Source organism: Serinus canaria, chromosome 4A (genome assembly GCF_022539315.1).
Source record: "Serinus canaria isolate serCan28SL12 chromosome 4A, serCan2020, whole genome shotgun sequence".
In the NCBI taxonomy this organism is placed as follows: domain Eukaryota; kingdom Metazoa; phylum Chordata; class Aves; order Passeriformes; family Fringillidae; genus Serinus; species Serinus canaria.
The window spans coordinates 18,457,228-18,479,154 of record NC_066318.1 but is presented as its reverse complement, the minus strand read 5'-3'; the positions used below and the strand labels follow the sequence as shown (position 1 = coordinate 18,479,154).

At 51.4% G+C, this 21,927-nt stretch overlaps 3 protein-coding genes across 3 annotated transcripts; 2 read left to right on the top strand and 1 right to left on the bottom strand.

Moving 5' to 3' along the window:
* The first annotated feature begins 33 nt into the window (after positions 1–33).
* On the top strand, positions 34–3,413 carry LOC103816491 (centrin-2). The gene is made up of 5 exons (XM_018914225.3): positions 34–108; positions 495–653; positions 1,342–1,470; positions 2,118–2,255; positions 2,667–3,413. Exons 1-5 carry the CDS (start codon positions 61–63, stop codon positions 2,754–2,756), a joined length of 564 nt encoding a protein of 187 aa, XP_018769770.2. The 5' UTR covers positions 34–60; the 3' UTR covers positions 2,757–3,413.
* A 712-nt stretch (positions 3,414–4,125) lies between these two features.
* On the bottom strand, positions 4,126–8,572 carry LOC103816323 (putative glutamine amidotransferase-like class 1 domain-containing protein 3B, mitochondrial). Its single transcript, XM_018914226.3, has 4 exons — positions 8,180–8,572; positions 6,367–6,538; positions 5,923–6,124; positions 4,126–4,845 (listed from the first exon to the last, which is right to left on the bottom strand). The coding sequence occupies exons 1-4, from the start codon at positions 8,285–8,287 to the stop codon at positions 4,653–4,655; spliced, it is 675 nt and encodes a 224-aa protein (XP_018769771.1). The 5' UTR covers positions 8,288–8,572; the 3' UTR covers positions 4,126–4,652.
* Positions 8,573–11,240: 2,668 nt separating this feature from the next.
* LOC103816492 (uncharacterized) lies at positions 11,241–21,324 on the top strand. The gene is made up of 9 exons (XM_009090485.4): positions 11,241–11,482; positions 12,379–12,492; positions 13,579–15,264; positions 15,853–15,952; positions 16,573–16,721; positions 16,887–16,999; positions 17,514–17,603; positions 18,624–18,746; positions 19,282–21,324. The coding sequence occupies exons 1-9, from the start codon at positions 11,422–11,424 to the stop codon at positions 19,462–19,464; spliced, it is 2,619 nt and encodes an 872-aa protein (XP_009088733.2). The 5' UTR covers positions 11,241–11,421; the 3' UTR covers positions 19,465–21,324.
* The last annotated feature ends 603 nt before the right edge of the window (positions 21,325–21,927 follow it).

The window sequence follows — 21,927 nt, the reverse complement described above, 5'->3', positions numbered from 1 at the left end:
CCATCACGTCAGCCAATAGGAGCGCGAGTTGCCGTAGCAGCGGCGTGGGGGCAACAGCCAATGGGAGGGCGCGATATTGAGGCTGCGAGGCGTGAAGCCGGCGGGATGGTGAGGGCGGGGAACGGCCGTGAGGGGCTCAGGAGCGGTCAGGGACGGTCAAGGGACGGCGAAGGCGCTGTGAGGGCACTGAGGGGGGCTGAGGAGACTCACAAGCTGGGAGGGGGCTCCAGAACTATGAGGGGGCTCATGGGCAGGGAAGGGGGCTCAGGAGCCATGATGGGGCTCAGGGGCTGTGAGGGGCTCAGGGGCCATGACGGGGCTCAGGGTTTTGCCGGGGGCTCAGGGGCACTGAGGGGGCTCAGGAGCACTGAGGGGGCTCAGGAGCACTGAGGGGCTCAGGGGCCATGGCGGGGCTCAGGGTTTTGCCGGGGGCTCAGGGGCAGTGCCAGGGCTGAGTCCCCCGTTCCCCCCCGACCCCGCTGTACCGTGCCGAGGCCTGCGGCTTTAAGAAGCCGTCGCTGGGAGCCGCGGCGCAAAGGAAGAAGGCGAATCCCAAGCTGGAGCTGCCGGTGGAGCAGCAGCGGGAGATCCGCGGCGCTTTCGAGCTCTTCGACCCCGACGGCAGCGGCAGCATCGATGTCAAGGAGCTGAAGGTCGGGGTTTCCCTGGGGCTGGACGTCACTGAAGTTTTAAGGGAACAGAGCCATAAATGCTCAAATAACCTCAAAGAGCACAAGAATTTCCTGGGTTTCCCCCTCCTTCCTCCAGTAGAACACCTGGTGTGCGAAAGGCAGCGTTTTCTCTTTGACTGCAGCTCTTTACCGCTCTTATGCAGTGTGTTTAGGGCCAGGCTGCCAAAATTCATGTATAATTCTGTGCTTTGTGTTCCAACTCCTTCTCTGTGCATAAAACATCAAAAAAAGGGGTTGTGCCCATTAAAAAGGTGGTGGTAGTGGTGGTGGTCCCCCTCTTGTTGAGGATTTTATGCTTTGTTATTATTGTTATTGTTGCTGTTATCTGGTCCTTTATCAAAGGAGGAAAACGTTTTCCCAACAAGGTTTTTATCACTAGAATGAAAAAGAAACTTATTTAAATTCCCTGTGGTTGACCAGTTAAAGATGGTGAGAGTGTGTGTAGGAAATTCCTGGATTAGCTGAGGGACAATTCCAGAACAGGAATGTTTCGATCCCTGTTTTCTGCATCCTGATGTGAGTGCAGAGCAGCCTCACTCTCAGCCTGCCCCTGTTTTCTGGGAGACACAGAATTTTGGACACATTTTCTCCCTCTCCTGTGCTTTTGGTGACAATTTTGTAGGATTTATAACTTATTTTGTCCTTCCAGGTGGCCATGAGGGCCCTGGGGTTTGAACCTAAGAAAGAAGAGATCAAGAAAATGATCTCAGACATCGATAAGGAAGGGACAGGAAAAATCAGCTTCAGTGACTTCCTGGCAGTGATGTCACAGAGAATGGTATGGATGTTTCACAGCTCCAGACAAAGGGAATTTTGAAGGTGGATCAGGAGCCTTTATCTCCTTTTGAGTTTACAGGGAGATTAAAGCACTATATATTTTAATCCTAACAATTAAATGTATAAAAGTTGGGGTAATCCCTATCCTGGATTCTCTCATTTTTCAGGGAAAAATTAAAATCGTGATATCATTAACAGGTTTCTTTAACAAGCAGAGGTGAATTTTGTGTTTGAAAAAAGGGAAAAAAGTTTTTCTCACAGATGGAAACCAGCTCAGGCCTGCAGGAAGCTTTTGGAGGGTTGATGTCCGGCATGGGGGTGTTCTCTTCCCTTGAATTCTAATTTACAGATTAAATCTCTGGTTTGAAAAATCTTTTCAAAATCCAGGCATTTAATAACAGAAGACCCTGATAGTGAAATCCCAAAGATATCTGGCTGGCAAGGACAGAAAAAAAATCCCTGAAAGTCTGGAATTCTGGTTGTGTCTCTGTCTCTGTCTGAATTTTATGTGTAATTCCTGCTGGCTGGGCTCCTTTATTTGTCCCCAAGTGTTTCTCAGTCTATCAGATCTTTTATAACTTTATTTTGAGTGTCACCTACAACACGAGCACTCCTGTTTTACCTTAAACTTGCTTTTTCTTCCTTAAGGCTGAAAAGGATTCCAAAGAGGAGATTCTCAAAGCTTTCAAACTCTTTGATGATGATGAGACTGGAAAAATCTCTTTCCAAAACCTCAAACGTGTGGCCAAAGTGCTGGGGGAGAACCTCACTGATGAAGAGCTGCAGGTTTGGACCTAGTACATTTGGGGTCAGTGTGCTGGAGCTGGGAGGAAAGTCCTCTCTGTGCTGGTAGGAAGGGAGGAATTCCTGGAATCTGTAGATTTTGAAGTCGAGGGTAGGTTGAGCCCATGGATGTAGGAATGGGATCATCCAGTTGCAGCTCTGTGCAGTAGCAGTGATGTGAAAGGAATGACTCTGCTCCAAGCACTTGGTTTCCCCCAGGACTTTTCCTATAATATTTCCTGGTCAGATTTCTCTATAAATACACCCAGCAAAAGAGATTTCACGAAATATTTTGTCTGAGCTTCAGCCAACACTGTCCCCTCCAGCACAGCTAAAGAGTGGCTGGAATTCTGAATTAATCCAGTGATTCCCAAGAAACCCCAGACGTGAATGCTGACCCCAAATCTCTTTCAGGAGATGATTGATGAGGCAGATCGGGATGGGGATGGGCAAGTGAGCGAGCAGGAATTCCTGAGGATCATGAAGAAGACCGGCCTGTACTGAAGCCCAGTGGGATTTATTCCTTGGCACTTGTGTACATTCCTTAGGGAATGGAAGCCTCACTTTTGTGATGTCTTGATTTCTTTGGAGGCAGCAGAAAATACAGGTTAGTTCTGTTAGAAGTTTTTTGTGTAGAATATTTTTAAGTTTTAAAGGTGTTTGGGAGCAGTTTGCACCACTCTGTTTATAGGCAGCAACGTGGTTGCTGGTTATGATGTTGACACTGCTTTAAATGCACAAATCACATTTTTTGGACCAAATTTAGATCCTTTTCTGACTAAAAAAATGGGTCCAAGTGATTCAGTTTGGTAAAGAGATGACTCAAAACCAGACAGTGTCAATCTGTTGCTCAGTGTAGATCTGGTTTGGGTTTATGTCTTGGTTTGGGCCCTGCAGTGAACTCTTTTTATGACATATTTGCAGGAACCACCTTTTTAGAACCAATTTTATGGGATTATCCTTTCCCCCCTTTTCTAGGGCATTCTTTAAACTCAAAATAAAAATAAACTGCTGCAATTTACCTTGTGTTCAGTTCACATGGCTAAGGAAATCTTTGCAGAAGGAAATTCCCAGTGCTGCTGTTGAGGGCTCTGTGCTTGCAGGAATGCTCAGAGGCTGCAGATGGGATTGGATTTCAAATAAAATCTAATTTTTAAGCCATCAGATTTGTGGAAAGAGTTTTGATCCCCACTTTGCCAAAAAAAATGTGGCCAGGCTGGAGAGGATCCAGAGGCCACAAAGATGATCCAAAGCCTGGGAAGTTCCCATGTGAGGAAAGGCTGAGAGACCTGAGCTTGTTCAGCCTTGGGAAACTGGGATTTAGGGGTGATCTTGTCACCATGTTTGGTATTTGAAGGGTGGCTACAAAGGAGAAGGAAACTGCCTTTTTATGAGGAATCATGGAAAGGACAAAGGATAATCTGTACAGGACACTCCTGGGGAGATTCTGAATGGGAACCATAGGACAATTTTTCACCATGAAACAATCAGCTGTCGGAAGTGGAGGATTCCCTGAGTTTGGGCATCCAAACTTTGGATCCATCAGGACAGGCTGCTGGGACATCTTCTCTAGACAGCATTTTTACCAGGAAAGGTTGGACCAGCTAAGCCTTGAGATCCTTCCAACCTGGAATTCTCCAGTCCTGTTAATGCAGGAGAAGAATTTCACCTCTTCCCACCAGAGCTGGCCGGTGACACGGGGCTGCTCCTGCTCTCACCAGTGTCACATTCCTGCTCCAGTCTGGATTTTGACAAATCCCAGCAAAACAAGGTGGGGCTGGTGCTGGGGATTTCTTCCTGTATCATTTTCCCAACTGACCCAGAGCTTGTCCTGATCCAGAGGGAAAGGCAAAGTCAGAAGCAGAGTTCAGAATTCAGCAGAAGCATCAGGTTTTATTTGGTAGCAGAGCTGGGTTCCTTCCTTTGGCCACAATTCACTGCTCTGAGGGAGGGGTTGGGGAGCAGCTGACCCTGGGCCCTGTGGGAGCCTGTGGCAGGGATAGGTGGGATTTTGGGATGGAATTCCTCCTGGTAGGGTGGGGAGGTCCTGGCACAGGGTGCACAGAGAAGCTGTGGCTGCACCTGAATCACTGGAAGTGTCCAAGACCAGCTTGGAGCAGCCTGGGATACTGGAAGGGGTCCTTGCCCATGGGAGGAGGCTGGCACAAGATGAGCTTTAAGGTCCCTCCCAACCCACCCCCATCCCACGATCCCACGGCAGCTCCCAGCCCAGCTCCTGCCAGGGAGCGACATGTCCTTGGCAGAGCACACCACCTCCAGGATTGTCCCTCCTCAGCTGCCATCAGAGCTCTGGGGCAGAGCCACTGAGTGTCACTTTTGCTGTTGCTGTGTAAGGGGAAGGACAGGATCCACGGAGAGGAGCTGGATGCCTGGGGGAGCTCAGGCCAGCCGGAGCACTTCCCTGACCATGCTCCCGATGCCATCGTGCACTTGGTGGATGGGGGCGTTGCACATGAAGGCGCTGGTGCTCACCAGCCGGTTCCTGGCATCCACGTGGGCCTCGGTGACCTGGCTGTTCACGTGCCTGCAGCCCAGCTCCTTCATGGCCTCAGCAGTCTTGGCATAAGGCCACCTGCAAGGAACAGGGAAGGAAAACCTGGAGTGGGGAATCTCCTACACGCTGTGCTTGGGGAAGGGCCAGAGGGAAGATTTGGTGGTCACGGCACAAAACCTGCCCAGTAGGATACAAATCTCCTGCTCGAGGAGTTTCTCCAGGACTATACAACAGGAAAACCTCCTGTTCAAATGAGTTAAACATCTGAAGTAAGGCCAAAATGAGACCTGTGTCCCAACACAGGTCTGCTACCTACTACTAGTGGATGTTCCACTACCTAATTCTGCCCACTCCAGTGCTCATGTTAATAGGGGCCTGGGAAGATTTGGGTGAAAAGGGACCTCAAAGCCCACCCAGTGCCACCCCTGCCATGGGCAGGGACACCTTCCACTATCCCAGGCTGCTCCATGCTCTGTCCAGCCTGGCCTTGAACACTGCTAGGGATGAAATAGCCACAGCTTCCCTGGGCAACAATTAGATTTACGTTTGGGGGGGGGGGGTTTCCACCAACTTCCTCCAAGTTACCGAAAAAACCCCTTCCTAGCAAAAGCCATCAACTTTCCTTGCCTGTCCTTGGGAGAATCCAGTCACAGCTTCCCTGTAGGACTGAAGACAGTTTCACTCCCTCCCTCTCTTCCCATTCCAAGCCTTGGGTAACCATCCTGCTCTTGCCTTGGATCTGCTTAGCTTAGAGTCAGCAAAGGCTTTTCCTACCCTGGGTCTGTGGGACATCAGGGAGGTAAATAATTAATTTAAAATAATAAATTACATTTCAATTAATTTAAAATAAAGTGTCTTATTCAAAGCCATCAGAGTTGTGGAAACAAGTCACACAAAAAAAATGCAAACAGATCAGGTGTTACATCATTCCTTCTGCTGTGCTGAGAAATGATAAAATCAGTCTTCCACAGTTTCTGCTTTTCCCTGTTCAGTCCCCAAAAAGGCTGGAGGTGCTGAAGGCCTCACTGGAGGCAGCAGAGCTGAGTTCTCAGCAATAGCATTCAGCTCCTTGTGAGCTTCCACCACCTGGCCAGGATCCCTGGGCACTTTGGGGGGACCCTGGTGTGACTGTCACCAACCCCCCCGGTCACTCACTGCTCACACTCCGTGTCGTGTCCCACAGTCACCTCACAGCCCGGAAAGATTTTGGCTGCCAGCACTGGGGAGATGCAGCACAGCCCGATGGGTTTGTGGGCAGCGTGGAACGCCCTCAGGACACCCTCCACATCTTTGGAGATGCTGCAGTTCTTGCCCTGTGTTGCCCAAGTGCTCAGGTTTTTTGCCACCCCGAAGCCACCTGAGGAAAGAGAAACAGTTGAGCTGGAGATTGTATCCAGGGCAGGATTTTTGCGAGGTGTGGTGTGATGGAATGCTCAGGTTGATTGGATGGTTGGCAGCTTTTGTCCAGAATCAAGAACTAAAATTAGCTCTCCTTCCAAGCCCTGCTCCAGCCTGTCCCTCTCTATCCCATGACTCCCACGGCCTTCCAGACCTATGGAGTATCTAAGCTGTGGGCAGGCAGACCCCAGACAGTCCTACCTGGGATGATGAGGGCATCCAGCCCCTTGACATCCAGCGTAGCCAGGTCCCTGATGTTGCCTCTGGCTATCCTGGCACTTTCCACCAGGACATTGCGCTGCTCCAGAGTGGGCTGCCCCTTCATGTGGTCCACCACGTGCATCTGGGGGATGTTGGGAGCGTAAACCTCAGCCTGGAGTGAGGGGAGAGGGCTGTTATCCTTCAGGAACTATGGAGAAACGTGGGAAAGGCACAGGCAGTGAGTGGGAATGCTGAGGGGCTTTCTTGGGAAAGAGCTGGCATGGAGGAAGGATGGATGGGAGGAAGGAGGGAAGCAAGGAAGGAAGCTTTCAGTAGTTTAAGAACTGCTTGTCTGGGGGGCTGAAGAATCCATCCATATCCCATTAAATCCCTCTTGCTGGGTGACCACCCAGAGAGCTGCTGTCCCACCCCATCTCCCACAGGACTTGGAGTTTCCTCTCCCTACCCACTGTTTTCCCAAAGCCAGAGTGTTTTTCTGGAAAATGTTTCCCTTCCTTTAGCATTTTCAAACTCATATGGAGAAATTAAGAGTGGAGGGTGGTGAACAGATTTTGGGACTGTCCCACCTGTGCAGTTCTGGGCCCCACAATTTAAGGAACACCTGGAAGGAAGGAATGTCCTGTGAGGAGCAGCCGAGGACTTTGGAATTATCTAGGTTGGAGACAAAGAAGCTGAGAGGCAACCTCATGGCAGCTTCCCGGGGAGAGGGAGGTACTGAGCTCTGCTCCCTTGCAGCTGAAATACTCCATTCTACGCTGTTCGGCTTTCTTCGAAAAGGAGGGATTGAAATGACGCTCGAGTTTCCTCCACTAGAGGCCCCTGCCGATCCAGGGATGAGGGAGGGACGGGCTCCGAGCCTGCTGGGCTGGGATATGGCAGGAGGGAAGGACTGCAGCAGGTCCAGGAGAGGAAAAGGTAAAATTACATACAGGGAAGAAAACTTCTGGCCAAGACTCATCCTGGAGCCAAGAGGGAAGGCAGGGTTGGAATGGTTTGGAACTGGGGGGGCTGGCATGGGAAGGTCACCCCTGTGCCTCCGTGTTCCACACAGCAATTCCCATTCCCAGGGGAACGGCTCCGACCCATTCCCGTGCGTGGTCCACGGCTGAGTGAGATGTTCCAGAGGCTTGCTTGCTTGCTTTCCCTCCCTCTTTCTTTCCTTTCCTCCTTCCCTCCCTCCCTCCCTCCCCCCCTCCCTCCCTCCCTCCTTCCTTCCCCAGTCTCACGGAGCGGCTCTCCCGACTTTTAGAGCAGCTGCACCTTTTTACCACTCAAGTTTAACTCACGAACCCTTGTCTGTTCTCTCATCCCTGGAAGTGTCCCAGGCCAGGCTGGACGGGCTTTGGAGCAGCCTGGGACAGTGGGAAGTGTCCCTGCCCATGGCAGGGGATGGGAATGGATGAGCTTCAAAGTTCTTCCCAACCCAAATCATTCTGGGATTCTCTGATTCTTTTTTCACTTCTACTCTTTGAATGTTTTAAAAAGGTTAATTTCAAGCAGCCCAAACTGTCTTTTAAACAGAAATAATAGCTGGAGAGAAAAGGGAATGCGAAGCGAGAAGCAAAGAGAGAAGGCATTCAGGAAAGTCTCTTGGAGATTTGGATGCAGAGCCCCGCGCCAGTCAATCCCTGCGTACAGCGCAGCTGAGCAGGGAGCTCTCCACACCACTCCCAGTGACTCCAGACACCGCTGCTTGCCTTTTGGGGAGTTTGTCTCAGAAACAAGGAGGGAAGAGGATGAGGAGCAGAGCCGGGAGAAGGAGCCTGGGCAGGACCCTTCCGGTGCCTCTTACCTGAGCCCCCTCCCGGCTGAGATGCACCAGCACCGCCGACGCCTCGTGGATCTCGCTGCCATCGAACACCCCGCAGCCAGCCAGCACCACGGCCACCCGCTTCGCCATGGTCCCCCGGGAGCAAAGGATTCCCCGGAGAGCCCCGCGCCGCTGTGAGCTCTGCTCGCTGCCCGCAGCCCTTTATAGCGCCAGCCCTCCCCAGCTGCAGGTGGGGCCGCGAGGGCTGGGCTCAGTTTCTTACTGGAAAGGAGGTTTTATTTCCAGCTCTACAGGCGGGGCATATAAATATTATTTGTTTCCTCAACTGGCTGCTCCCTTACAGATCTTCCTCCCAGCACGTTGTCTGCAGAGCAGCCCCAGCTGACATGCCCTGCTCAACAGAGCAGCTGTGTTTTTCCTCATCGGCTGTTGATTTTCCATTCTAGTTCAGACTGAAGCACCAAAACCTTTGCACAGGAGATGGTATCAAAGGGAGCCTGCCCAGAGCCAGGATTTCAGCCAGTGCATTCCACTCTCTGACCCATTCTTTGAACCCTGCACTGCATAGGCTGCTTCAGACTTTTAACACCAACAGTTCCTTTTTGGATCCTGAATGTTCCTTCCCTCGGATCCCATCTCTCAAAAGTGGATATTTTACACTTTGCTGCAGTTGTTTGCTGGCTTTTGCACTCTGAGTTTAGAAATTAATGAAGTCATAGAGTTGGAAGGGATCTCACAATGTCCAACTCCTGGTGCTGCATAGGCACCCCAACAATCTCACCCTGTGCCTGAGAGCATTGTCCAAGCCCTTCTTCATCTCTGGAATAATGGGCTTCTTCATCAACAGCACCATCTCTCCATTTATTTAATTCCAGGGAGGTGGTACTGGAAATTGTTGGAGCCCTGAACTCTGGAGGGGCCCCTGGAGCTGAATTCAGTGTCTGGAGCTTGTTTCTCCCACCCTGGCTCTGCTCCCATGGACAAGATCCTGTACCTATTTCAGCCCAGCCCTGGTGAAATAACTGTGCCCTGTGGAGGCTGAGAGAACAAAAAACTCCCACAACATGGCTGCAGGGTGTTTTTCAGGGGTTATTTATAAGACATGTTCCTTGGGGCTCTGTCATTTCTGGGAGAGACATGAAGCACATCCTGTGGGTAATGAACTCGTGGCTTGGCAAGGTGTTCAATCAGGGCAGGCCTGGGGAGGAGGCTCAGTGCTGCTGCTTGGGACTTCATTTATGGCATGTTTCTCCCAAAATGTGGCATTTCAGGCACCCAGTTGCTACCCGAACAAGCAGGAACAAGAAATGTGTGACAGGCCTTGCAGTCCCACTAACCCAACCCACTGTGCCTCTCAGTTGCTTTTATTGCCCAGAGCAGATATGCATAAAAAACACCCAAAGCCTTTCCCCTATTTTTGTTTTGCTATCTAAGGAATCCTAACTATGGTTTAGGAGTGTATTATTTCCTCTTGCATGGAAAAACAACCGAGTGATGTTGCAACCTGAACAACAGCTCCTTCCTGCAGCTGCTTTGGGAGCAGTCCCTCTAGCCATGGAACAAAGATAGCCAGAGGCTGAGCATTCCCACAGCCTGCCTGCTGCAAACCACATCAGTCACCCCTGCCTGGTGTAAAGCGGCTGGGCTGGTTCCCCTCACCGGGGGAATTGGTACAACTGGACCAGCCAGGCTTGTTTCCTCCCCTTGGGAAAACATCTGTCTCAAGAGACATGTCAGCCCTAAAGGTCTCTCTGCAATGAAGAGATGAATGATAAATTACATTTCTCAGCTGGGTTATTCCAGCCTAGGTGGCCTTGGCTGTACACATTTGTTGTGGGTTTTGGTATTAACAAGTGGCTTTGATCTGCATTAAGGTTTTAGTGAGGAGGGGTGGGAAGGGATCCTCTTCCTGCAGGGTGAGCACAGTTAGAGATACCAGGAAAGTTTGGGGGCAGTGAAGGGGATCCAGCTGGATCCAGCTGCCATCATGCTGCAGCTGGCTCAGGGCAGGAGAAGCAGGGTCCTGATGAGTAGAGTGCCTGATGCTCTGGGGTTCTTCTGGATGCTGTCCCAGCTCCAACACCCCTTGGATGATCCCACAGGCCTGACTGTGAGCTCAGCCAGTGCAGCTCCCAGCCCCATTCCCAGCCACTTTCCTGTCCTCCTGCCCTGGCTGTGGAACGGGATTTGTGGGGAATCACAGAGCAGGATCTGCTGAGGGGAATGTCAGAGCTGGCTGCTGGAGGAACTCTGCAGAGCCATCCCTGGGCAGCCCAAGAGTATCAGTGCAAAGCTCTGCATGCTGTTCTGCACCTTTCACCTTGTCTGGAGAGTGGGATTTGCTTTAACTGGAGCTGAGCCCCCAAGGGAACAGGCCCTACACTGGTCCATCCCCAAAAACAACACAACAGAGGAACCAAGCTCTGTCAGCTCCCACAGAATAGTTCTCTGACAATTCCCACCCAGACAATGACTCAACACGATCCCCAGGCCAGTGCTTTCTGTAGCCTCCCCTCCATCCAAAAACACCTTTGTGCCCTGACCATGCATTCCTGATGAGGAGCAGGAGGAAGCTGCCCACAGGTCCTTCATGACCCCTTTGGGACACAATCCTGGCAGTGTTGGACACTCACTCCTGACCTGGAAAGCCAGCGAGGCTCTCTGTGGCTGGAGGAGCTGGATGTGGAGTTGCAGATGGACAGAAGTCACCTTTAAGGAAATGGCACTGAGTCTGCCCTGGGTTTGCTTAGCTCAAGGGGCTGGTGCCAGGCATTCAGAGCTGAGACAGGGACAAACAGCAGGCCCGTGGCCAGTGTGAGGAGAAACAAGTGGTCCCCAAGGAGCTGCTGGGCTTGCAGACGGCTTGTTTCCTCCACCAAGGTGGATGCTTGCAAAAACCTTCATTTTAACCAGTGTAATTTCCTCACTGGCAGGAGCAAAAAAAGGCAGCAACAGCAATAAACTCTCAGCCTTTTTTTTTCAAGTGTCTTTTTGAACAAGGGTTAATCAACAGTAAAATTAAGAGGCCCCTGGAGGGAGCTATCAGGAGCCCACGCTGACTCACAGCCCCAAATTTACTGCAGCCAGAACTTCATTTGCATTTCCTCCCGCATGCAGAGAGGAGCAGGAACAGAAGAGGTTTGTAGGGAAAAGGGGTGGAGAGCAGGGAGGACCGGCGGCAGCGGCGATGGTTTGGTTATAAAGAGCATGGGAGGAAAGAGAGGCAGCAGTGCAGCCCTCGGCCAGGGCTGCGGCGCGCAGGGATGGGCGACAGCGGGGCTGAGTCACTGCATTCCTGTATCGGGCTCCTGGGCATTTCCGCAGGTAGGGACCGCTCCTGGCATCCTGGCACGGGACACGGGCTTGGGACGAGCTTTGCGGGACACCCTCCTTTTCCGAGGGGGCTAAAGAGGCTGTTTATCCTCAGGCTTCTCTGCCTGGGGTGAGCTTTTTTATCCAGAGATCCCTGCGCCTGCTTCGGCGGCCAACAAAATATTTGTGTTGGCTTCCAAGGGCTGGCCTGAAGTTTTGTACTCGTTCCACTCTGGGTGGGAAGAAAATCCAAACTTCTTCATAGTCACTGTGGTAAATCATCTCGGTTTGGATGCAGTTTCCTCCCCTTTCATTTTCCAGCCCTTCTCCCTGCAGCTCTATTTTCTGTGTTCACTCCCTTTCACTAGCTCCTCCTTTGTGTTCATCTTCCTGGATTTTTTCAGCTGGTTTTCCATCAGTACAAAGCTGGAGGGATCAGCTGCAGTGTGTGTCTGTCTGCCTTTCGTACAACTGGAATCGTGGAATTTTACCTTTATCTGGCAATGGGGCAGCACTTTCAGACTCTTTTCTACATTGCCTGGGTGGTTTTGGTTGGAAGGGACCTTAAAGATGATCTAGTCCCATCCTCTGCCATGGGCAGGGACATCCTCCCCTGCACCCAGCTGCTCCAAGCCCCTGTATCCAAACTGACCTTGATGGGGTTGGGCACCACAATCTTTCTGGGCAACCTCAAGTGACAAATTCCAAGCTTTTTCAAACCAGGCACGCAGAAAGAAGTGAGACCTTGGGCACAAACCGAGTCACACTCCCCCAGCTCCTTAAGCTTTCCTATTTGCAGATCTTGCTCTGTTATTTTCCCTCTATTCCCTGCTCTGTCCACCCTGATTCTCCCCTGGTTTTTGGGCCAGGTTTACATGCCCTGTGTTTCCCCCCTCCGTGTCCCACAGGCTCTCTCCTGCTGGCCGTGCATTTCTACAGCTCCCCGCGAGCGGCCCCGCTGATCCCCAGCACGGCTCTCGGGGTCCTGCTGCTGCTTGTGTCGGCTCTCCTGGCATATGCAGGTAAGATCTGGGGCTGCCCAGCCCCCAAGCTCCCTCCCAGAGCTGTCCACATCCAGCTCTGCTCTGCCAACAGGATACAAACCACAGCAGCCTCACTGGGCCACTCATCCCTTCTCCCAGAGGAGTGTGTTGTCCAGAGCAGCTGTGGCTGCCCCTGGATCCCTGGAAGTGCCCAAGGCCAGTCTGGATGAGGCTTGGAGGACCCTGGGATAGTGGAAGTTGTCCCTGCCCATGGCAGGTGTGGAATGGGATAAGCTTTGAGGTCTCTCTCAACCCAAACCATTCCATGGCTCTGTGTCAGCACAGCAAATTTTCCCTCTATAGGCAAGAGAAGAAATCAGTGTTTGTTTTAAACAAATGCTCTACCAGGATCTTGGAGTTTTAACACACCGAATACACATTTATCTCCCAGGCTTTCTGAGAGTGCTTTCAGCAGGCATGGATTGAAATGTCCATGGGTAAGTGTCAAGAGACAGTGCCTCTACTTATCTGAGAGAAAAAAAAAATCACTGCTTAGGACAAAACCCACACTATCTAGAAAGTATGTTGAATTATTTATTCTTTGTAACTCATAGCAACATGAAATCACAGAATCATCAAATCACAGAATTGTTCAGGTTGGAAAAGACCTTGAAGATTGTCAAATCCAACCATCAACCAGCACCACCACCATGGTCACCACTAAGCCATGTCCTCAGGTGCTACATCCGTGTGTCTTTAAACATTTCCAGGGTGGAGGACTCCACCACTGCCCTGGGCAGCTGTGCAAGGGCTGGACAACTTTTTCAATAAGAAATTTCCACTGATACTCAATCTAAACCTCCCCTGACACAACTTGAGGCCATTTCCTCTTGTCCTGACTCTTATTCCCTGGGAGAAGAGCCTGACCCCTCACTACAAACTCCTTTCAGGTAGTTGAAGAGTGGGATAAGGTCCTCCTGAGCCTCCTTTTCTCCAGGACAAATCCATCATCAGGCAGGACCTGTGCTGACCCTTGCCCTGTAGTGATCCTGCTCCCCACCTTTCCTAACCCCTGCTTCCCACACCCTGTCCAAAACCACAGCCCTGTCTCCATTTGTTCCGCAGGGATCCGGAGGAGCCTCAGGAACGCCTCGCTGCTGGTGGCCCTGTGCCTGACCCTGTCAGCCCTCTGGAGTGGCTATGGAGTGATCCTCATCCTGGCAGGGCAGGGAGCACTGCCCGGCCCGGGGGATGCCCGCGATGCCCTGGTGCCAGGCCTGGCCACCTTCACCCTGGCCCTGCTCCTGCTGGCCGTGGTGGGCTTCCTCTGCAGAGAGCCCCTGCTGGGCCTGGTGGCCACCGCCGTGTCCCTGGCCAGCGCCCATGAGGTGGCCCTGCACTGCAGCTCCTCGCTCGGGCCCTCAGCCGTGGCCTGCAGTCACCTCAGTGTCTGCTTGGTTGGGGGCTACTTTGCCCTGGGGAGGATCCTCCGCCTCCTGACCAAAGGGAACCTTGCCCTCCCTGGCACAGATCTCGCCAAGAAGAAGGCCCAGGAGCAGGGCCGGGGCAGCGCTGGCAGCACCAACCCCTTTGCAGCCCCCGGGCTACTCCTGAACATGCTGTCAGCCAGTGTCTTCTGCTGCAGGCTCCTGGGGGTCACCCACAGACTCTTCCTGGGCCACGTGTCCTGGCTGTGGGCAGCTGGCACCTACCAGATTGGCATCTGTGTGTTGTCCTACCGTGCAATGGACGTTCTCATGGCCACAGCCTTTGGCTTCACTTCCATCCTCAAATTCGCTGGAGGTTACTGCCTCCTGTACCCCACCTGGCAGCCAGAGGAGCCGTCTCTCCCAACCCCATTCCTGGTGGTTTTCTCCATTCTTTTTGCTGTCTTGGCTCTTTTTCTCTCCCTTCAGAGCCCTGTGGATGGCCTGTACTTGCTGGTTTTTGTTACCTATTGCATTGCGTTGGCCTGCAGCCCCAGGGGTTTTTTTGCAGGTGGCCCCCAAGGTGTGGCCGTGGCCATTTTTGTGTCTTCGGCCTTGGTGGCTCTGATTCACCTGTACAATGTGAGGGCCAGGGCCAAGATCCCAACAGGGAAGGGTGCTGTGAAGGCCCTCCTTGCTCGCAGTAGCCTCCTGAAGCTCCGGGAGGGGCCAGACCTTCACACTCCCTACCTGGGCTATTCCAAGTATGCAGATGCAGAAGTCCTTGCCTATGCCTGCAGTGTCCTGGCTTCTTTTGCTCTAACAGCCTCAGGAGACCCCCAGGCTCCTCGTGCCACCGTGGTCATTCCATGGGTGGTGGTAGCCGGTGGGATCCTGAAGCTCCTCGGTGGCTCAGTGGCCTTTGCCCGGGGTAAAACCCTGGAGAGCAGTGCCTTCATCCTCTACTCTGTCATGTGGATCATCTGGGGCCTGACAAGGTACAGTGGCCTCTGTGGCACTGCCAGAAGCTTCCACACAGCCGTGGGCATCATTTCCTTCATGCTCTTCAACAGCTTCATTGTCTTCTGCTCACTCTTCCTAAACATGGCCTGGTTCTTCTACTCCCTCACGTTCATGCTCATCGCTGTCAGTTTCCTGCTGGATGCCATCCATGCTCTTCCCCCTGGATACGACATCGCTGCCACCCTCATCTTTGGGCTGGTCAGCTTTTACTGCTTCCTGGCTGCCCTGGCCAGCAGCACCTTTGAGGGTTGCTGCTTGCCCATGGGGAGGCCCATGGTGCAGCTCAGTGGTGTTGGGGCAGGAACAAGCAAGTGCCTTCACCTGCCTGCCAGGAAAGCTTCCTCAGTCAAGAGAATTGCAGGTAAGGGGAAAACAGAGGGCAGGATGTAGGCAAGAGGGAGGGGAAATTCTGGGAGGTTTTGTAGCAGAACACTTTTAAAAGGACATTATCCCAATCGGAGAATCACAGAATGGTTTGAGTGGGAAAGGACCTTAAATCCCATCTTGTTCCATGGGCAGGGACATCTTCCACTAGACCAGGTTGCTCCAAGCCCCATCCAACCTGGCCTTGACGTGGAAATCTAGATGGTGTAGTGATGTTTTGGTAAAGTGGGCCAAGTTACAGGAGTCACAATCTGAGTAGAGCAGTGTGTCTCCTGCTGTGTCTCCTGCGTCATTTCCCTGTGTCCTCATCTGCTCCAAGACCCAGGAATCCTCCAGGCTGGGGCTACCATCCAAAGCTTTGCACAGAGAGAGCAGAGCCAATGCTTGGTCCTTACTCTCTCCACTCTGGCCCAGAACTCCCCTAAATGCCAGATATCCCTTTGGGAAAATGCACTGCCGGAGCCGGGACAAGGAGAGGAAAGCAGCACATGGTGTGACAACTCTGCCGTAGGAATTACATCCCTCCCCTGTCACTCAAGGCTCGTGCCCTGTTATGTGCCCACAGATATCCTGAGGAATGGTGGCACTTGTGGCATCCCCACGGACACCGTGTACGTGCTGGTGGCCGCCTGCAGCCGGCCTGACGCCGTGGAGAAAGCTCACCGGTGAGTCCTGGCACCTGGGCTGGCCTCAGGAACCTTCCAGATCTCAGAGCTGCTACTGAGTGCTGGCTGTAGCACCTGCTGAGAGCAAGGCAGCTCAGCCTCAGTGGGAGCAGCAAGGGAGAGAGAAGATCCAGGTGAGGAAAGGAGGGAATTGGACTGTGGTTGTGTTCTGGGACACTGAAGGCTGATGGAGTTGGGTAACTTGGACACCACAAGAAACCCAAACCACTTTTTGCAGATAGGGCAGGGGGTTATTGTTCTTACTTGGAGGTATGTGTAGCCACAACAAAACCTCTCTGGTGACAACAGACTCTTGCTCTAAGCTGGAGCCCCTCATATTGGTGAGGTTTCCTCAGAACTTGGGCTGTTGGGACCTCTACCCATCATTACACAAGAAGTTAAAGCCTTGATTTGGAAACAGACATTCCTGATTGGGAGTAACCAATAAAGTTCCTTCCCATACAGTCAGTGGTTGAACAGTCCTACTCCTACTCCAGACTGGTGACCTGGGGCAGAGCCTGCACACCTTCTCTTAGCTTTAGACCTCTCCAGCAGTTTCCTTTCCTAGAATTTGAATCCTCATCTTACTTCCAGCCTCACCTTTTATTCCCTCGTTCCAGGTCCAAGCGCCAGGCTCAGGATCGCCCCATGTCCCTCTGGATTTCCAGCCTAAAGCAGCTGGAACCTGCCAAGCACTTGTTCACTCCCCTCCTCTGGGACTTCATGGAGGCTGCCTGGCCATCTCCCATTAGCTTGGTCATTCCCAGAGGTGAGGAAATGCTGTTAATTCCAAGCCCTCTGGAGAGCTTTGGGTTTGAAATTCCCAAAACTGCGAACTCCTGCAACACCACGTTCCATAGGGATATTCCTGTTACAATCATTGTGTTTGGGCTGATGTAAACCTCCAAGTGCTGAGTGACTCTGCTTGGTACAGGTGAATGGGTGGATTTCCTGGGAATGAAGGACTCTGCTAAGTATGTTGGGACCCCTCAGAGTGTGGCCATCCGCATTCCCGACTGCTCTGTCACCACACACCTCATCGACCTGGTGAGTCACAGCACCTCAGCCCTGGTGACCTGACCCCTTCTCTGAGAAGGGCTGGGGCCTGCAGGCAGCTGGGAGGGATCTTATGGCAGCAAAGAGGGGAAAAGGAGCAACCACCAGGTCAGGAAATCAGAAGAATGCCCTTAACAGGCACAGTTTAATTTCTAACATAGAACACTGTTGGAAGCAGGGACTTCTCTGAGGCTGGAATAACTTCAGAAGGTGCAGAAAGTGGCCACAGGAGCTGTGATACCCTGAGTGTTGTAGGTCTAGGCAAGTGCTATTGCTGGAAAGCAAGATGTCACTTCATGGCCATCATCAGTAAACCCAAATTTGTCAGTGCTGGTCACTCAAACACAGTTTGCTGGGACTGTGGTTGCCTGCAGAAAAAGGTGCCTCACCTGGGTGAGCCACACTGAGCTCTCTTCAGAGTCACAGATGAAGTTTAGAGCTCAAGTCACCTGTTTTATCCCCAAAGTCCTGCTCAGAGCTTTGACTCCTGTTTTTCTCTTACCAGGTTGGCCCCATTGTGGTCACCTCAGCCAACCCAACAGGAGAGGCTGACACGACCCACCACAACCAAGTGTATGCCAAGCTGGGAGATAAGGTAACCAAGAGACATGGGGATGGAAAAGTGCAACCATTTTGTTTCCAGAAGGCAAATCAATAGATAGTATAAGGAATCTGGGAAAGCCTCTAATTTAAAAAATCTCATGGATGCTTCTCATGCCGGTGTCCAAGATTTTAAAGCACAGGTCTTGGTGTGAAACCAAATCTCTTCTGCTTTGCACAGTGTAGTTATGGCTTGGCAACGTGAGTGGGTTCATATTCCAACAGAGGATGATGGGAGCAATAAAAAATTCATTCTTGCTTACAAGCAAGAAAATCCTGGTGCCTGGATGTGCCAGGGCTCCAGCTGGCAATGGGCTGTGGGAACTCAGCGATTCCCATCTGGGGCTAGGGCTGGTCTAAAACTGGTGCCAAGCTCCAAAATATTCCTGGCTGTTAGAGCTTTCATGGAAGTGCCATGGTCATGGCCTTTCATTGACTTAGGTGGGAGATCAGGAAAGGTTCTTCCCCCAGAGGGTGCTGGGCACTGCCCAGGCTCCCCCAGGGAGTGGGCATGGACCCGAGGCTGCCAGAGCTCCAGGAGCCTTTGGAAGGGTGGAATTGTTGGGGTGTCCTGTGCAGGGCCAGGGGTTGGATTGATGCTGTCTGTGGATCCTTTTAACTCTGGGTGATTCCATGATTCTCAGATTTCACTGTTGAATTCTGGGTGTTTTATATTTTGTGTCATCATGGCAGCTTTAAACAAGAGGTGGTGCAAATCTACCACCTCCAACTCCTCAAAAATCAAAACTTCAAACACATTTTCTTTGTGGGTGGGACTTCTCCAGAGCTCCTCAGCTGCTGTGAACCTGCCTGTGCTATGCTGTGCTGCTGACCTGCACCCTGCAGAGCCCTCCCCGGGCTTTGCTTTGAGGTTCATTCACTCCAAATCTAGCACTGGTGTCACTGCAGAGGGGCAGGAAGGAGCAGCATTGCCTTTGATAAGAATTAGTTGCCATTGGGAGGGAAAACTCTCCCTTTCCAAGGGGAATTTGGTGAGGAAATCTGCTGGTTTTAGGTGGATGCAGTACTTTGTGGTGGGCCTTCTCCAGAGAACATTGCCTCCACCGTGGTGGACTGCACCAAGATCGACAGTGGGAACATTGGATTCTTCCGAGTCGGCATCATCCCCAAGTCTCAGGTGAAATTCAGCTGGATTTAATTTCCATTCCCTTTCTCCATTGAATGAATTTCAGCCTGGGGCTTCCTAATTCAGTAAGGAGACCAAGAAGTCTGTGATAGCACAAGGAGTTATCCCAGGCTGGTGTGAGGGACAAGAGCAGAGCTCCATTCTTCTGTCCTGATCCTGCTCTGGACCACCTCTATGGAGATGGGGAGTGAGCAAGTTGGGGCCAATTCATCCATGGAAAGGGCTCTAAGATCCAAGGTCACAGACCGCTGTGGGGCAGGCTCTCCATGTTCACCCATCCCAGAGACCTCTGAGTGCAAAAATGATGTGTGTCATCCCAAAACCGAGCCAGACACTTGAAAGAGAAGATCTTGTGGAAGGTGTCCTAGCCCAGGGGGAGAAGATCTTGTGGAAGGTGTCCTTGCCCCCTTAAGGGTCATTTCCAACCCATTTTGTTATGATTGTTTGATTATTTCAACAGCTGGAGAAGAAATCAGTGCTCTCCCCTAATTGCTAACCTACTCCCAGCTGTGTCTACTCATTCCAGGTGCTGCAGATCCTGGAGCGGGTGCAGAAGAAACACCTGGTGGTCCCTAGCAGTGGCCTTTACCCCACAAAAGGCTGGGAAGAGCTCCAGAGTCATGGCCATGCTGTGCCCAATGGGGTGGGCAGAGCTGCCTTGGTGGATCCGGGGCCAGATCCCGATCCCGAGCATCGTACCCGCTTCTGACTGCCACAGCTCCGTGCTCAGCTGCTGGAAAATGCCATTGCAGCCAAACTGGGGAATGGGAGAGGCTTCCCAGCTGCAGGGGTGCCTCATTCATCTTCTATGGACACTGCTCAAACATTCCACTGCGGCGCTGCCTGGCAGACCACAGGCACCCAGCAGGAACATCTTCCCTTGGGGACACTGCCAGCTTTCCCTGGAGATCAGTCACAGCCAAAGCGAGCTTTTCTTTGGTGATAGCTGGCCCCGAGTGACAGAGCTTTATCCCTGACACTGGGAGGGAATTCCGTGGGTTTGGGGCATGGAGTGAGGCCAAGCAGTGCAGAATTACCTGGTGGGGGGAAAACACTGCATGAAACTTGAATCACACAGAATCCTTTAGGTGGGAAAAGAGCTCTCCAGTCCTTGAGTCCAGCTGTCCCCCCAGCACTGCCAGTGTCCCCAACTGCTACTCCACGTGGGGAAGGAGGAGGGGAGATGTGTCCAGGTGTTTGCTGGTGGGTCCAGTGGACTTGGCAAAGTCTGGGCTGGGAGCTGGAGGTGTCTCCTGCTGTGTTCTCTCCAGAAGGGAGATCACGCGTGTTTGACCGCACTCGGGAGTCTTTGTTGGCAGAACCCAACACTCCAAAGAAATGCCATGACCTGAGGCGCCATTTCTCTGTTTCACACTCAGTGTCAGGGTGGAATTCCCATCTGGATGACTTCAATATTATATCCTTAAAGGTGCTGGAGCTTTAGGAAAGACCCTCCCTTCCCGTGTTAGGAATTTCAGGAGGGCAATCTCCATGTGTTTGAGGATGGCAGGAGCTGGTCTCTTGCCTTACAGCCCAACTCTTCCCATCTCATGGCACGTTTCCTCCAGAGTGCAAATTCCATAGGATCAGAGGAAGGAATTCCAGCCACTCCAGGCAGTCATTTGTCTTCTCCATCTTCTCTGCAAGTTCCTGAAATACAGAGAAGAAGTTGGAGATGTGCTCACCCATGATCTTACTGGCATCACTGGGACATGGTGGGATGGCTCCTGGAGTGCAGCAATGGGAGGATGTGGACTTTTTAGTAAGGACAGGCAGTGTGGAGTGGTGGCTGCTGAGCAGGAGGAGTTGGGAAGGAGTCTCAAACCTTCATGAAGAGTTTTCCTTGGCAAACACTGCAGTTATGGCTTGTTTCATCTCCAAAAACTGCTGGTCTTATTCTTACCTGACTCAGGTGCAAGGTGCTGATCAAACTCCAGCTGAAACCATTCCATTGATCATTGATTTCAACTGAAGCTGTGCTGGAATTTGAGGATTAAAGTGGTGCAGTGGGAGGAGATCAACCTCGATGAACTTTGGCAAAATGGGGTCTCCTCAACTTGTCCTCACAGAGCTGGCTCTCTTCCTGCAGAGAAAATTCCAGAGAATTAAATGTGTTCAATAATTTTGCTGATCTACTTCCTGTATCTCCTTGGAGTTTATTAAAACTGATTTTTAGAAAGCAATAAAATATTTTCAATAAACAGATCTCACACAGGGCTGCGGAATTGTGACAAAACCTTGTGGGGCAACGGGTTCTGGATGTTGATGTTCCTGGCCATGCAGGATGCCAGGAGGAAATCAAATTGTGACACTTCCAGGGTCGGGAAGAGATGGGAGGGAGAAGATAACTCCTCACAGCAACTCCTGGTACCAGCTGAAAAATGCCAACGCTGAATTTCACCACTTAATCACTAAAAAATCCCATAAACACCAAAATCTGAGAGAATGTGATAAGAAGTGGAAATTTGGAGAGGTGCTGAGACATCACAAAGCCTTTTGGTGAGGGAAAACTGCCCTGGCTTAAATATACCAGGGGTGCTGCTGCCCTGTGCTGCAAATAATGATTTTTTTTGTGTGGTATAAATTAAAAAGTGGCTCAAGAAAAGAAACTGTGTTCTACACTTGATGCTCTGTCTGGATCTATTTTTCCTCTTTGTCTCCATATATTTTTTTTTGTTTTTATTCACAGAAAATGTTGGTTTCAGTCTTGAGACACTGGGGGAAGCATTTCTCACTTTGCTGAAGTGAGACAAGGAGACATTTCATTTCAGGCATGATTTTACCCCACCCACAGCTCCTGTGTACCAGCAAACCAGAAAGGAACAGCTTAGGGAAAAGGGGATTTAAATGAGATCTTTCACTTAAATCAAGGCAAAAATATATTTCTGCTACTTCCACAGTTTCTCAGCATTTAAGGGGAAGCAAAACATTTTTGAAGAGAAGTGGAGAGATGAAAAAAGTTGCTGCTTTAAGTAGCAAACCCAGTCAGAAACGGCTGAGATAAATATTTGAATGTTGAGGTACATGTGCTGAAAAATCACAGATCAGGTGTATTTTGGGCTATCAACAAGAGTATTTTCAACAGTAAAACTAGAGGTTATGGTCAAAGAAGGTTGTTCAGGCTCCTCAAGGGAGAGCCTCATGGAGCCCTTCTGTCCTGCTCAAGGGGAAG

Bases quoted from the DNA above. Each gene is read 5' to 3' on its own strand.
- LOC103816323 (XM_018914226.3), bottom strand. From the start codon at position 8,287: ATGGCGAAGCGGGTGGCCGTGGTGCTGGCTGGCTGCGGGGTGTTCGAT. The intron at 6,539-8,179 runs GTAAGAGGCACC...CCCTCACTCCAG, and splicing joins TCAGCCGGGAGGGGGCTCAG to GCTGAGGTTTACGCTCCCAA. The intron at 6,125-6,366 runs GTAGGACTGTCT...CTCTTTCCTCAG, and splicing joins GGATGCCCTCATCATCCCAG to GTGGCTTCGGGGTGGCAAAA.
- LOC103816492 (XM_009090485.4), top strand. From the start codon at position 11,422: ATGGGCGACAGCGGGGCTGAGTCACTGCATTCCTGTATCGGGCTCCTG. The intron at 12,493-13,578 runs GTAAGATCTGGG...TTTGTTCCGCAG, and splicing joins GGCTCTCCTGGCATATGCAG to GGATCCGGAGGAGCCTCAGG. The intron at 17,000-17,513 runs GTGAGTCACAGC...TTCTCTTACCAG, and splicing joins CCACACACCTCATCGACCTG to GTTGGCCCCATTGTGGTCAC.
- LOC103816491 (XM_018914225.3), top strand. From the start codon at position 61: ATGGGAGGGCGCGATATTGAGGCTGCGAGGCGTGAAGCCGGCGGGATG. The intron at 654-1,341 runs GTCGGGGTTTCC...TTGTCCTTCCAG, and splicing joins TCGATGTCAAGGAGCTGAAG to GTGGCCATGAGGGCCCTGGG. The intron at 1,471-2,117 runs GTATGGATGTTT...TTCTTCCTTAAG, and splicing joins CAGTGATGTCACAGAGAATG to GCTGAAAAGGATTCCAAAGA.